The sequence below is a fragment of the Oncorhynchus clarkii genome, chromosome 26, assembly GCF_045791955.1.
Source record: "Oncorhynchus clarkii lewisi isolate Uvic-CL-2024 chromosome 26, UVic_Ocla_1.0, whole genome shotgun sequence".
Classification (NCBI taxonomy): domain Eukaryota; kingdom Metazoa; phylum Chordata; class Actinopteri; order Salmoniformes; family Salmonidae; genus Oncorhynchus; species Oncorhynchus clarkii.
This window is the reverse complement of record NC_092172.1, coordinates 15,805,414-15,821,889: the sequence shown is the minus strand read 5'-3', so window position 1 is coordinate 15,821,889 and position 16,476 is coordinate 15,805,414. Positions and strand designations below refer to the sequence as shown.

Below are 16,476 nucleotides of genomic sequence, written 5' to 3'. Positions count from 1 at the left end.
AGTCTTCATTTACAGTAGTTTGACAGATTGTCAAGAGTGAGTGCTCGCTGCGCCCCACATATCTAGTAAAAGGTTGGTGTCTGATTTACTTGGGTGCTATTGGGTTTTTGCGCTATCACTTCGGTTATTAGACAAAGCGATTAGTGGTTTATTCTGCTCTCCCTGTGCTGCACACGCCCCATAAAGTTTCCCTCTGCCATCAATCAGGTGGGAGAGGAGGGCTCGTAGAGGAGGGCTCGTAGAGGAGGGCTCGTAGAGGAGGGCTCGTAGAGGAGGGCTCGTAGAGGAGGGCTCGGAGAGGAGGGCTCGGAGAGGAGGGCTCGTAGAGGAGGGCTCGTAGAGGAGGGCTCGTAGAGGAGGGCTCGTAGAGGAGGGCTCGGAGAGGAGGGCCGGAGCTCAGAGCTGAGGCCTCTGATAGTTCCTCATGTTTTACAGCCTCTCATGGCCGTAGCCACGGGGATTTAATGATTCGGAGCAGTGTTCACAGAGAGTGACTTTTATGGAGTGGCTCTGGATTCCACGCATTCTTCTGGCCAAATGATCGAGGCCGGCGAGCCAATTAATCTCACCATCTGCCTTTAGCCTGGGTGTGCAGAGGTCACTGGACGTGTCACTGGCCTCCCCACTTATAAAATAGGTCAAGATCTAGCCAGCTAACCAGTGGCTGTGTAATTTATACATGACAGAGGTATATATGCTCTCCCTTCCTGTGCTCCTGTCAGCAACACAGGTTCTAGGAGATGTGCCATACCACCTGGTTTCAGTTACCCCCTGCATGCATAGCTAACCGCATGTCTTCAGTATCTGAGTCCAGGTCCCACTCTGTCCAAGCCAAGGTAGTGATGTGATGACGCTGCTGGTCTAACAGTAGTCTCCCTGTGGTACAGAGTGGTTGAAAGACACCACAATGACACCCGGACACTCTGTATAATAACTGCAGGTTAGTCGTCTTTGTTTCAAGGTCTGTCTGGCGAATACCGGACTGTTCTGGAATGTACAGAACAATGTAGAAAGGCTTGTCTATTACGTTGCTTAATGTGGCTGTGTTATCTGATAGCTGGCCTGCGAGCGTGTCTGACATGTATTGTGTTTCTCCCCGAAATGGGATCCTGATGTGGAGGTTTTTATTTTTTCAAGGAACCGATTAATAGTATTTCTGCAGATAAAGGATTTTTTCCCCCCTCAAACTGGACGTGAGCATTTTCAGTGACATTGCATTGGGAATACTGAGTCCCTAGACAGATGCTATGAAGCGAAGCATGTGAGATGCATTCAATGCCAACCTTCAGAGTTGATTAGTCAGGATAACAACCACGTGTGAGTGTGTGTACTCTGGACCAGAGGATTTTTATTTAGAGCCAAGTGCTGCGGAGTGACTTTGTGTGGACTTATACAGACTGTCTCTCTAGGACTGTGTTTGGTCCAGGGGGCACTTGGCAGGGTTTCCCATAACAGCATGGAACATGTCAGGAGAGGGAGAGGGTGACGGACTGGAGAGAGGGGAGCAGAGGGGTTCTGTCTGGCTGTGGCACGAAGACTCGGATCAGCATCAGTCCGGGCGCCTGTCTCTCCTCAACAACCACTATTCAAACCCAAACAACAGATGGAGACTTGCAGATAGAGTCCACCATTAGAGATGGACATCTCCACACCAAAACATCCCCATCTGAGATCAACTGCCTGTCAGCATAGTACTGCACTACGGGTGACCTAGTGACTTCACCTTTTAAGGTAGATGGATGGAGGCCAGTGTGTATATTATCTCCAAACCTTCAGGGTTCTCATTTCACCAGACATTCCCGTCTTATTTTGATTTAATCTCTGCTTTGCCTCTCAAAACCAAATAAGCAATAATTTTACTCATGGAGCTGGTATTTAAAATAGAACGAGGGTTTCCTTGCCAAATGGTTAGATAAAATATAGCGAGCATTTCTCTATAATTTCATTTAGCTTTACGGTGTAATACTGTATTGTTATTTCTCCCCTATATTTTCACTAAGGCAACAACAGGCCAGAGGTCCATCCATTTTGCAGTTATTTGGTCCTGATTCTGTGTCCTGGTCCGTAGCCCAGGTCCATGGATTTGTCTCAGATGGGCTGTAAAAGGAACAGAAATAGCAGATTGCCTCGGCAGTAATTACTCTCGTATTTCACTTGCACCCCTCTCCTCTCAACGCCCTTCCCTGTCAAAAAGCCCTTGGAGATATCACAGATTGCACCGATGCCAGTGATTATGCTACGCGTGTGTGTGCGTGTGTGTGTGTGTGTGTGCGTGTGTGTGATCCCTCAACACCCCACACAGCTAGGGGTGTTGACCGCTACAGTGTGCTATGCACCACAGTCTCTGTACAGTGACAGAATGATGCCTCATTAGAACGGGACAGGAGGCATGTGTTTTTCGATCTAAAAACATCTCACATTCCTGATGATATCATCATCCTGAGGCCAATCAAGAGTTTATGGGCCACATGTAACATGTCAGTTTGGGGCTAACCGTAGGGGTGCGTACTGGGAAAGGGGATACTTAGTCAGTTGCACAACTGAATGCATTCAACCGAAATGTGTCTTCCGCATATAACCGGGGGGATGCCTTAATTGACGTCCACGCCATCGCCGCCCAGGGAGCAGTTGTTGTTGGGGATGAACTGCCTTGTTCAAGGACAGAATGGCCCGATTTGAACCAGCAACCTTTCGGTAACTGGCCCAACACTCTTAGGCTATGCTCCCTGCCGCCCCATGTGTTGTTCTGTCTCTGTTGACTGTTAGAAGGCTAGCGTTAGAGGTTTAAACTGTTTGTAATGTGACAGACCATTGCAGTGACAGACCATGTGTAACAACACCTGCACAGGATCGGTACATCCGAACATCATACCTGCGGGACAGGTACAGGATGGCAACAACAACTGATCGAGTTACCACAGGAACGCACAATCCCTCCATCAGTGCTCAGACTGTACACAATAGGCTGAGAGAGGCTGGACTGGGGGCTTGTAGGCCTGTTGTAAGGTAGGTCCTCACCAGACATCACTGGCAACAACGGCGCCTATTGGCACAAACCCACCATCGCCGGACCAGACAGGACTGGCAAAAAGTGCTCTTCACTGACGAGTCGCGGTATCGTCTCACCAGGGGTGATGGTCGGATTCGCGTTTATCATCGAAGGAATGAGCGTTACACCGAGGACTGTACTCTGGAGTGGGATCGATTTGAAGGTGGAGGGTCCGTCATGGTCTGAGGCGGTGTGTCACAGCATCATCGGACTGGTTGTCATTGCAGGCAATCTCAACGCTGTGCGTAACAGGGAAGACCTCCTCCTCCCTCATGTGGTACCCTTCCTGCAGGCTCATCCTGACATGACCCTCCAGCAGGACAATGCCACCAGCCATACTGCTCGTTCTGTGCGTGATTTCCTGCAAGATAGGAAGTCAGTGTTCTGCCATGGCCAGCGAAGAGCCCGGATCTCAATCCCATTGATCACGTCTGGGACCTGTTGGATCGGAGGTTGAGGGCTATGGCCATTCCCTCCAGAAATGTCCAGGAACTTGCAGGCGCCTTGGTGGAAGAGTGGGGTAACATCTCACAGCAAGAACTGGCAAATCTGGTGCAGTCCATGAGGAGGAGATGCACTGCAGTACTTAATGCAGCTGGTGGCCACACCAGATGCTGACTGTTACTTCTGATTTTGACCCCCCCTTTGTTCAGGGACACATTACACATTATTACATTTACAAAAAGGCCACTTTAGTGTCCTAAGTTTTCATAACTGTGTCCTTAATTGCCTACCGTGGGTAAGCTGTTAGTGTCTTAACGACCATTCCACAGGTGCACGTTAATTCATTGTTTATGGTTCATTGAACAAGCATGGGAAACCGTGTTTAAACCCTTTACAATGAAGATCTGTGAAGTTATTTTAATTTTTACAAATTACCTTTGAAAAACAGGGTCCTGAAAAAGGGACCTTTCTTTTTTTGCTGAGTTTATAAATCAGGCTATACTGTAACTCAGTGGATGTCTGTGTACATTCACTGAGCCCCAGCTTGGCCGTCCTCAACTCCACACTTTCCTGAAGCAGTGCACTCAAATCAGAACATAAGTCACCTCAAGTACTTGTAAGGCCATGGAGGACCAAGTGAGCCTTCAAAAGACTGGACATTATTGTAATTTGTGTTTTCTTACAAATCAGATTTTATTTTTATTTTTTTCTGAGGTAATGTTATTCTCTGGTATAGAACATCCCCATGTTTGTCCCTACTGGAGAGACAGTGAACCTGTTAGTGACTCATTTTCCCTGCTCTCATTAATTGCTTCAAGGTTTGTTTACATACCGTACCCCGTTTTTTTTCTTCATTTATTGCAAGTATTTGACATATTCAAAGTAAATATTTACCATACTGTCATTCTGAGTCAATTGTTATTTTAATGAGATACGATCTTCCGTCAGTGCGTTGGAGGCCTGCTGGTCTGTGTGAGTGATTTGATTGGCTGATTGAGCCATCACCAGAGGTATCAGATGAAGACCATGCAGTGTTACTACTTCCTGACCATGTAGACAAACACATTTTACACCACTTCTTTGAAAACCAACGAGCTCTGACCAAATCATTACTCATCCATCCCTCAAATGCTTTGACCTCAACTGTTACAGTAAGATGCTGACTAAACTGTCCAAAGTGGATGCCAGTGCTATCGGTGCTGGACGCATCTTATCTGTGTATGTGGTAAACATTCTGCAGCTGTTTTAAGTCCTATCTCCTACTTGACAGCCGCATGACTCAAAGACATGACTGACCTTAATTGGAGTATTTGCACTAATGGGGGGCCTATTTGTCTCTGTGTGCGTGCAGAGCACCTCTCCCCCCTCTCTCCCCCTCCAGCTGTTGCAGGTTTGGAAGTGGACATAGCACAAGGCCAGGCGAGCAGAGTCCTGCTGTGGAAAAAGGGGTATATGCATCCTGGCATCCCAAACATTTCCTATCAGAGAGAATTATAGTGCTCAAAAACACTGTCAAAATGTCATTCACACATGTGCTCCTTCACCTGAAGGGGGTTGTTGGGCAAAGGAGAAAAGTTGTAGGTCCATCCATTCTAGATTAGTTTATGCTGATTAGTTTATGCTGCTGGCTGTGATGCTATTGGCCAGATGGGCCCACAACCAATGTTCCCTCGAAGCTGAGGGAGCGCAGCTCAACTCGCACTTCCACGCAGAAGAAATATGAGCCCGCACAGAGAAGCACGAGATTGATCTTCACTCATCTTTCTACAGTTTCCCATTTAGTTAACACTATCAACGTTTCCTTCTACTGCGGCAATTGTGATTGAATCAAAGCAATATTAGTCATTTTCAACGTAATATGCCGAAACAAAATAAACTATGCAAGATTTAGTATGCAAAATGAACTGTGGAAGAGATTTTCTTGTAGGCAGTAGAATGGCCTGTACTGAAGAGCTCAGTTACTTTCAACGTGGCACCGTCGTAAGATGCCACCTTTCCAACAAGTCAGTTCGTCAAATTTCTGCCCTGCTTGAGCTGCCTAGTCAACTGTAAGTGCTGTTATTGTGAAGTGGAAATGTCTAGGAGCAGCAATGGCTCAGACGTGATGTGGTAGGCCACACAAGCTCACAGAACGGGACCGCCGAGTGTAGAAGAGTGTAGTGCGTAGAAATCATCTGTCATCAGTTGCAACACTCTACCAAGTTCCAAACTGCCTCTGGAAGCAATATCAGCTTAATGAAATTAGTTTCCATGGCCAAGTAGCCGCACACATGCCTAAGATCACCATGCTCAATGGCTGGAGTGGTGTAAAGCTCCCCACCATTGGACTCTTGAGCAGTAGAAACATGTTCTATGTAGTGATGACTCATGCTTCATCATCTGGCAGTCTGACGGACAAATCTGGGTTTGGTGGATGCCAGGAGAACGCTACCTGTCTCAATGCATAGTGCCAACTGTAAAGTTTGGTGAAGGAGGAATCATGGTCTGGGGCTATTTTTCATGGTTTGGGATAGGCATCTTTGTTCCAGTGAAGGGAATCTTAATGCAACAGCATTCAATTCTAGGCGATTCTGTGCTTCCAACTCTGTCAACAGTTTTGGGAAGGCCCTTTCCTGTTTCATCATGACAATGCCCCCGTGCACAAAGCGAGGTCTATACAGTCGATCGGTGTGGAAGAACTTGACTGGCCTGCACAGAGCCCTGACCTGAACCCCATTGAACACCTTTGGGATAAATTGGAACGCAGACCGCGAGCCAGACCTAATCATCCAACATCAGTGCCCGACCTCACTAATGCTCTTGTAGCTGAATGGAAGCAAGTCCCCACAGTAATGTTCCAACATCTAGTGGAAAGCCTTCCCAGAAGAGTGGAGGCTAATCGCAGCAAAGGTGGACCATCTCCATATTAATGCCTAAATACAGTGGGGCAAATAAGTATTTAGTCAGCCACCAATTGTGCAAGTTCTCCCACATAAAAAGATGAGAGAGGACTGTACTTTTCATCATAGGTACACTTCAACTATGACAGACAAAATGAGAAAAAAAAATCCAGAAAATCACATTGTAGGATTTTTAATGAATTTATTTGCAAATTATGGTGGAAAATAAGTATTTGGTCAATAACAAAAGTTTATCTCAATACTTTGTTATATACCCTTTGTTGGCAATGACAGAGGTCAAACGTTTTCTGTAAGTGTTCACAAGGTTTTCACACACTGTTGCTGGTATTTTGGCCCATTCCTCTATGCAGATCTCCTCTAGAGCAGTGATGTTACTATGGAATGCTGAAGTATAATTACAAGCATTTCATAAGTGTCAAAGGCTTTTATTGACAATTACATTAAGTTGATGCAAAGAGTCAATATTTGCAGTGTTGACCCTTCTTTTTCAAGACCTTTGCAATCCGCCCTGACATGCTGTCAATTAACTTCTGGGCCACGTCCTGACTGATGGCAGCCCATTCTTGCATAATCAATGCTTGGAGTTTGTCAGAATTTGTGGGTTTTTGTTTGTCCACCCACCTCTTGTGGATTGACCACAAGTTCTCAATGGGATTAAGGTCTGGGGGGTTTCCTGGCCATGGACCCAAAATATCGATGTTTTGTTCCCCGAGCCACTTGGTTATCACTTCTGCCTTATTGCAAGGTGCTCCATCATGCTGGAAAAGGCATTGTTCGTCACCAAACTGTTCCTGGATGGTTGGGAGAAGTTGCTCTCGGAGGATGTGTTGGTACCATTCTTTATTCATGGCTGTATTCTTAGGCAAAGTTGTGAGTGAGCCCACTCCCTTGGCTGAGAAGCAACCCCACACATGAATGGTCTCAGGATGCTTTACTGTTGGCATGACACAGGACTGATGGTAGCGCTCACCTTGTCTTCTCCGGACAAGCTTTTTTCCGGATGCCCCAAACAATCGGAAAGGGAATTCATCAGAGAAAATTACTTTACCCCAGTCCTCAGCAGTCCAATCACTGTACCTTTTGCAGAATATCAGTCTGTCCCTGATGTTTTTCCTGGAGAGAAGGGGCTTCTTTGCTTCCCTTCTTGACACCAGGCCATCCTCCAAAGTCTTTGCCTCACTGTTCGTGCAGATGCACTCACACCTGCCTGCTGCCATTCCTGAGCAAGCTCTGTACTGGTGGTGCACCGATCCCGCAGCTGAATCAACTTTAGGAGATGGTCCTGGCGCTTGCTGGACTTTCTTGGGTGCCCTGAAGCCTTCTTCACAACAATTTAACCACTTTCCTTGAAGTTCTTGATGATCTGATAAATGGTTCATTTAGGTGCAATCTTACTGGCATCAATATCCTTGCCTGTGAAGCCCTTTTTGTGCAAAGCAAGGATGATGGCACGTGTTTCCTTGCAGGTAACCATGGTTGACAGAGGAAGAAGAATGATTCCAAGCACCCTCCTTTTGAAGCTTCAAGTCTGTTATTCAAAATCAATCAGCATGACAGAGTGATCTCCAGCCTTGTTCTCGTCAACACTCACACCTGTGTTAACGAGAGAATCACTGACATGATGTCAGCTGGTCCTTTTGTGGCAGGGCTGAAATGCAGTGGAAATGTATTTCTGGGATTCCGTTCATTTGCATGGCAAAGACGGACTTTGCAAGTAATTGCAATTCATCTGATGACTTCATAACATTCTGGAGTATATGCAAATTGCCATCATACAAACTGAGGCAGCAGACTTTGTGAAAATTAATATTTGTGTCATTCTCAACTTTTGGCCACGACTGTACATGACCACACAGCTGGGCAGTAGTCCAGGTGCGACAGCTAGAGCCTTTAGACCCCTCTGGTCGACTGAGATGCCAAGAAGGCAGAGCAACGCCCTTTCATAGACAGACTTCTTCCCATTTTAATAACCATTGAGTTATTTGTTTTGACCATGACAGCTTGCTATCTAGGGTTACACTCAGCAGTTTAGTCTCCTCAACTTTCTCAGTCGCCAAATTATTCAAAAATAGATCTAAATGAGCTTTAGCGTTGAGCAGATGATTCGTTTTTAGAGATATTTAGCACTCATGGCTTTGCTTTGCTTAAGAGAGCAGTGTCCACAGATTCCCATTCGTGCAAGATCATGTGCTGTTTTCTTTGCCCTCCTCTGTACTAGGAGGTCTGCTGTGTGTTTGACAGTCTCACACAGCGTCCCCAGCCTACCTCCCTCCAGGACTTGGACAGTAACTTGGTTAAGGTTTAATTTAGAGTCCCCCACTTCTCCTGCTCTCCTTTAATATCCTCTGTGAGATGAGTAGTGGGTTCTTGCTGTGAAAAAGCTCTCCCTCTGCTCTGCTTGGGGTTGCAGATGGGTCAGTCTCTGGACTGGTTGGACAGGCTAACATAACGAAGGCACTGGGAAGTTCTCTCGAGCATCATTCTCATGTACAGATAAAGCCGTTCCCCTTGGATGTCAGCCAGCAGGACCAGGTAAACATGGCCAGGGAACACAGTACAGGCCAGGAAGCGAACACTGATTTTATCCCATGCTTCTGACATTCAATTTGATTAGTGTACCATAGTTTCTAGTCTGTCTTTGTCTGTGTGAATGGTATGTGTCTGTGTGCAGTATTGTGCTTGTTTTGTCAATGAGTCAGCTTATGATGAGTGAGTATGGTTCGTGCTCTATGGTTCCACAGCACTGCAGCCTCATAAAAGCCTCCTCCAGCTCCCCTTCTATGCTTTTAAATGCCTGTCTGTCGGACGGTTCCTGGAAAGCGCCGAGGGAGGTGTCTGGAGTCTGCAGGAAGATGCTCTCTGATCACTTCCTGTCATGGGGGTCTGTCAAACGTGCGGGTCCAGGGTCTTTGTTTGCGTAGTATAGACCTACGTGTTTATCAGGGGCAAAACTCCATGAGTCATCCATGAACCACAGCCTTGAGAGAGAATGAAAGAGACAGAGAAAAGAGGAAGGGAGACGGCTTCCTCCTTCCTAAGCGGAGCTGCAGGGGTGCACGTTGCTCTCCTCACCCTTCTGTACACAGATACACTTACGCACATACATTTATACACGCACGCCCTGCCCCTGCACTCTTGCATGTGCTCGTATGCGCTACGGCGACTGCAGTGTCCCGGATCATAAACGGCAGCATTCCTCTGTCTCAATGTAAACAGGCATACCTGCTGCTGGTAAACCAGGAATAACTCCAAGCACATGCAGTTGAGCCTATGCAGGCCAGCAGACAAAAGGGTCTCCCTCACTCCCTGCCTTTCTTTCAGCCGGACTGTTCGGCGTCTTTATACTCTTAGTAGGGTTTGTTGTGACCTATTGGCCTAGGAAGTTCTGAATTACAGTAAATCATGGCGCTAACCTGGATAACTGCTTCTAAGACATCATGTCTTCCCTAAACGTAGCATTTTCCCTGTCAGATTACAGCGCTGCCCTGTTTGTAGATGATACTGAGGTCGCCTGAAGTAAACGGGATTGTATCAGAATGAAATATGAACATGTACAATGGGTCTGTTTTCTTACAGATAGCAGAGCACTGCTTGGTCTTATGACACTTCTTCATGCTCTGAATCAATGCTTCTGCCTTTTGATGTTGACAGGCTCGGCTCAAGGCATTACAGCACAGTGTTGTGGAATGATGCTTTATGAAATGTTAGCCCAGACTTGGCTCCTCTGATCTTGTGGTCTTTTTGTCTGAATAACGACATCTCTGTTAAATGTTTCCATTTTTCTGCCCTTGCGCTTCTGCTCCTGGGGTTATTTGGAGAGTTTTCGCTGGGTTCTTTGAACCTCTGTGACCTGCGGCATTGTCAAGGATGCCGGTAAACAAAGCTTTGGTGGCACTCCAAACTGGAGCGTTCAACCGCAACCCAAAATAACTGAAAATCGACTGCAAGGGGAAAACAAAGTATATCGCTCGGCCCATGGGGGGCCAGTCTTTCATGTTTAGCTGAAGACCGTATGTTTTGCATTTGCTCCTCTCTGTACATTCCTCAGTTTTTTTGTGAGGTATGAGGGAATGGGGGATTTATCCATGAAAAAGGCCCCCTATCCAATATTGGCAAGTCCAGCATTCCTGTCACAATCCCTTTACCCCCCCTCTCCTGACAAAATGAGAGGCTCTGATCGTGTGTGTGTTTGTGTGTGTGTGTGTGTGTGTGTGTGTGTGTGGTGTGCGTCTTTGTGAAAATTTGTCAAGTTTGTCAAATGCATGCGTGATTATGAAGTGTTTGGTTGTATATGTGTGCGAAAGTTGGGTTGCGAATGTAGATGTGTTTAGGGTTGTGTGTGTGTGTGTGATTTACGATGTTCCCTGCCCTTGGGGTCCCTGTGAGGGTTATGAGACACAGCACCAGATCAGGATCAGCTCTGCTGTTTTGACATGGACTTAAATCAAGTTTCCGGCGGCCATTCTGATTTTCCCAGTTGAACAAATAAATCCCAACAAAGCTCATGGAGATAAGTACCAATTTCCTGTGTGGAGCTCTTTTGGGTCCTTTTCAGATGTTCTCCTTTCCCATCCAGTCTCTCTGTTTTCAATATGAGCCATTTTATTTTGGCCCTTAAGTCCCCAGTTCTACTGGATGTATTGTACTATCTACCGGAATGCCGTGCTCATCTCTAATGCTCCATTGAATACAACTTATTTTATATTCAGACAGACCCCAGTACAGATTCTGTGAGTGGCGTAAAAATGGGAGGAAAAAAAAAAATGTCAGCTGCGCTCTAGCTGTTTCAGAAATTAAATGTCCGTTTTCTTGGACTCGCCATGGTGCTTGGCTAATAGATGTTGCATTTTAAAGCCAAGACAATTGGATTTTATGCATCAAAATCCCATGCTTTCATTCAATACGTTTGTAGATGTTGAGCCCGGAAACTCTGGGATGTAATCTGGAGCAGGAATGCATAACATGAAATGACCAATAAATTGAGAAATTGGAACATTCTGACAATTGTCAGGATTATATAAGCCTATTGGAAGCATATGTCCCAACGATGCAGTGGCCTTGATAGGGAAAGTATGGCTGGTGCAAACCCTGAAGATAAAATTACACTAAATTACTATCCGATTTTGCTCGTACGTAATGTTTTTTGGAAAGGTGCACTGCCCAGACCTTCTTGACCCATATATATATAACTGGTGCACTGCCCAGACCTTCTTGACCCATATAGATATAACTGGTGCACTGCCCAGACCTTCTTGACCCATAGAGATATAACTCGTGCACTGCCCAGACCTTCTTGACCCATAGAGATATAACTGGTGCACTGCCCAGACCTTCTTGACCCATAGAGATATAACTCGTGCACTGCCCAGACCTTCTTGACCCATAGAGAGACCCTTAGAGATATAACTGGTGCACTGCCCAGACCTTCTTGGCCCATAGCGATATAACATTGTCATGCTGTGTCCTGACCTCATCTCTCCCCTGTTGTGTGACCCACAGGACTGCTCCAGCTCTGAAGAGTACACGGTCGCCTCCGCCCTGCTGCCCCTGACGACGGCCTTTTACCGGGTGAGTGACTGAATGGGAGATTCCATTCCACAGAGCTCTTCTCCTCTCTCACACAGACAGAGCGGATAGAGAGTCAGCCAGCAGGTCCTTTTGACTATATTGCTCAATCAAGGGCAGGACGGCCTGGCATTCACCGCAAGCTGGCCGTCCTAATGGAGGGTATTTATAACGGGGGGCAATAATAGAAAAGGGATGGGGTGTGATATCCCAGCTGTCCAGGCGCTGGTCCTGTTCTGTTCCAGGCAGGACAAGAGACTTCCCAGGCCTCCGACCATGCAGCTCTGGGACAGGGGAGTGTCCCGTTTGTTCTCAGACGGGGACAGGGGAGTGTCCCGCTGGTCTCAGACGAGCCACATGAGGGTCAAGACGGTGAGAACTGTACCTCACACCAAAGCCCAGAGGGCCACTGTGGGTTTGTGGTTTCCAACCTCTCGTGATCAAACTCGGTTGCTGCGGCGCTCACCGCAAATCCGTCCCCAATGCTCTGCAGTTGCCACGGTGACCAACAACTGTGAGCTGTTGACCTGCATTGGGTACAAGACCCAAGGAGACAGAATTTGGACCTCGCCCACTCTCTGCCATCATATGTCTCACCCTGTTCTTACAGGATAGGCTGATGTAACTCTCTGAGATAAGCCTGCTCTCTTGTTTCCCAGCCAGGGTAACCATTGGAAATGTACACTTATAGTAAGTTATCTAAATAAAACCAAGGGAATTGTCTCTGTTTGTTGATACAGGTGTACAGTGTGACCTATGTAATGGGGGTGAGAGCAGAGTTGTCTCTGTACACAACCTGAGTAAAGTGTAGTGGTCACAGACCCCACTACACCACATTGTTGATAGTTTGGTTTGTTGCTGTAACGGAGTAACAGTGTCTCTCTGTGACCGTCAAGTTGTCAACACAACACTGTGACCCTAGGCTCCAGCTTTCTGCCTCTTCATTAAGACATCTGAAAGCCATTGCCTAAACGCATTGGATTTCCTGTATTTTTTTTTTACCCCATTTTACGTAACCATAAAATCTGATTAAAGGATTACGTTAAAGGACCTTTATCACCAGGCTTTCAGAAAGAGACACGAATCCTGAGAGGCGTCTCATTCTCGACGGAGCAGTTTCTGGCACGGGAGGAATGAGAAGGAATGATATCGTGAGCTCCAGAACGCAACAGATTTCTCCCAGATTTCCAAAGGAATGGCATTAACTGTCGAGTCCAGCGTGTGGTCACGCAAATGGCGAAAAGCAAGAGCACAGGAATCCACCACGGTCCATATTGTGTAATCTCTTGTGTGATGAAAAAAATGCTGGAAAAACAACGTATCCCAAAAAAACAGAGCACCTTGTGATGGTTCACAACGCTCCGCAGAGATTCTCGGGATAATCGCAGCATCGCACGATAGTCAATTACATCCTTTTGCAAAATGTCTGTTGGCCTGCTTTACCCTACCCCCCCCCCCATCCTGCCACATTTCCCCAAAGTCTTTGACTTTACCACACGGACTGTTATGGGGCTGTTCAAAGCATGCCTGGCAGCAGATGAAGGAACCAGTGGTTTTGTAAGTGTTGGGTTTACCCCCACGCTATAGTAGAGGACCATGACAGTCTACTGTAGGACACTGCTGAGAGAATCATTTGTAAAGGAACAGAAGGAGTGTCTTCGGTCTGTATCCAGGTGACAATCGTGACAAAATAGCAGATGAAATGTGCAATCCGTTTTCAGTGGTACGTGTGTTTTTGTTACGAAGCCAAAAAGAGAACATTTCAACCAGAACCGTTTGTTTCTTTTCCAATGGAATGGTTCTGACCCGGGTCTTCTGGTCCAGATTATATTCATACCTTTTCATGGAAGATTAGCTCTGATATCATTCATCATGGACTTGATTACACTACCAAGAAAAACAACACGTTTCGGGTACTTGCTACACATCTGCGTCCATGTCCTCCTGACCACCTAGCTTCAGTACTAAACTGCTAAGCCCTCCAAACACAGCCTTACTACAACAGCACACTGTCCTTAAGTCAAGACAACCTGCTGTCGGTAGATCCCATTTATATTTCCTAGAAGGTGAAGCTGATCTGATAGGTGTTTTACCTGTGGGTCACGCCAGGGGAGGAGAACCTTTAATACAATGGTAGTTAAAACTGGGCCAGAGGTGTCCCCGGAAAGGCATTTGGACAGCGGGATTCCCACACACACAAACCCTGTCTGTAATCTCCATAGAAAGACGTAGTTAATCAGTGCTCAAGTGGCTTTGAGTGATTAGCCTACTCTTTTACACTTTTTAACGTAACCACGGTAACCCTGGCTTGCCTCGTGAATTTGCTGCATAGTTTCATTATAAACATGTTCTTATTTTGGAGTAGAGCAGGCCTATTGCATTCCTTAAGTGTAATTCCATCTGTGTAAATCGAGAACTGTACATAATATACAGTCTTGCAGTGGCAAGCCGTGCCGTTGACAACATCCGCTTTGCTGATTACCGTATCATTTTTTAAATATATATATTTTTTTACTTCATCCAGTCCTCATGCTCAGTCCACAGGAGTATATAGTTTTACATCCCCACCACCCTCAACCCTTCCCAACGAGGTCAGTTGGCTTTAAGGCCCTTTTCTATGAAAACCGCTGCTTCACCTGTACCTGTCATCCATCACTCCTCATTGACATCTTCTCCAGCGCCTCTCGGCCCGTCAACCTCTGCTGCCCGCAGTAACTACAACGAGACGAGGGGATCGGGTCTGGAAGAAATTAGGTCAGGGTTTCACCTTCTGGGTTTCATCACCACAGTATGTAATGTGTTCAATCATCACAATGCCCCCATCTGAAGGCTGCCCCCAGAATCAGACCCTAAATTAACATGACCCTTTTATAGTCACATATTTCTAGTAAATCTCCTAAGTCTTAAGGTAGAGTGAAAATTCATGAAAGCCGTATGACGTTGTTCTCAACTTAATCTGAAGAATATAGACTTATCTGTCACGGTGGTCTTCTTTCTCTTAGCTTTAGCCTGGCTAGTCTGGACCCTCCCCAGTGGACTGTCTTCAGCCCACAGTGCTGCTGCCCAACCTCTCCTCACTACAGAATGTAGGAAGCTTCCCAGCAATGTGCCCGCTCCCACAGAGTGTTTGTGGGAGCGACGTGTGGGTTTTTGGTTTGTGTTTTGGGCAAATGTTCAAACTGAAGAGCCGCCTTTCATTGACCTATATTCTATATTCTGCCCCTTCCTTCCCTCGGTCTGTCTGGTGTCTGGCAGGCTGCACAGTGAGGTCTGCGAAACTAACCACTCTTGGAACAACATATGTTCTTTACTTTAGAGGGCTTTGTGTCTGGTGAAGTCATCATAATGCAGCCAACAGGTTGAACTGTGTTTGACAGAAGCTTCTGGGTTAAACTGGGTTGGCGTGCTCTCTTGTGCTCAGTAAGTAGTTTACCTAAACTGCATGCAACCTTTTGTACAGGCCATATCTCAGTTAGCAGTGACAGGTTGTTGTATTGCTCTGTATAAATGTTTCTGAATTCCTCGGCAAATATACTACTTCTGATAAAAACCCTTCTTTACTACAAGCGTCAGCACTGTTTGGGTCAGTGTTATTGTGCCCTTTAATAAACTTCCATTTTTATTCATGTTTTGATTGTTGCAGTTGAATGTAGAGCGGAAGTAGAGCTCTGCCTACCTCCTTGGCTCTCTGAGGTAACAATCTAGTTGGATGTGCCGTGGCAGCTGATGATTCTGGACTCAACACAGAAAACCGTTGGACTGTTTAAATTCTTTCTGCCCCAGTTTATGCGTGGAGGGATTGGAAGGTTTTCGCTGTCAAGTTGTTTTACGTTTGGTCCTGGGGAGAGCAGATGATTTACGTCGTGACCTTTGTGTCCCTGTGAGACGTCTAGAGCTGGACTCGTCTCTGTTTACTCTGCATTGTAGACCATTTATGTTAACAGTACATCCCGCGTGAATACTTATGGCATGATGGACTTGTTTGTTCCACACTTTTCCACGTCGTCTGTTTGTTTGACTCAGTCATTTGTGTAAATACATTGTTTGGATGGCGACGTCTTCAGTGCTACAGGACGCAAATACCTCTGACACAATAGTGATTCATGAGGAATAAATCTAGAAAGATTGATTGGTCCAAGTCGGGATATTTTCTTCCCCCAGAGTCTCTGTCACAAAGGACCTAAAGAAATGTCTATTTTTATGCCCATGGATGCCAAGTGATTTGCTCCAAAACAGACAAACTATTTTGTTGCCCAAGGCTGGTCAGGGATCAAACACGGCACTTTTCCTCCAGTGTCCAGATAGATACATGTCAACCAGCAGAGCTATGAGACATCATACCTCCCTTTAGAGCTGATGACATACCCTGAGCGATCACTCTGTATATGTCTCTCTCACTGTCTAACTAGCTCTATGGGCAAAACTGTATTATTGAAGAGTTACCACCTCTTCCTTCAGGTCCTTATGGGATCCCCAAGCCAGACCTTGAGCTATGTCTGGCTCTCTCTGCCTGTCTGG

General features: G+C 46.2%; 1 protein-coding gene across 3 annotated transcripts in view; it reads left to right on the top strand.

Moving 5' to 3' along the window:
* The window catches only part of LOC139384484 (myotubularin-related protein 13-like), a 144,836-nt gene that overhangs the window by 89,135 nt on the left and 39,225 nt on the right, over positions 1 to 16,476 (top strand). For all 3 annotated transcript variants that reach the window (XM_071129273.1, XM_071129272.1, XM_071129271.1), the window contains exon 17: positions 11,893 to 11,961. In XM_071129273.1, the coding sequence (XP_070985374.1) occupies positions 11,893 to 11,961 (69 nt within the window). The remainder of the gene's footprint in view (positions 1 to 11,892; positions 11,962 to 16,476) is intronic.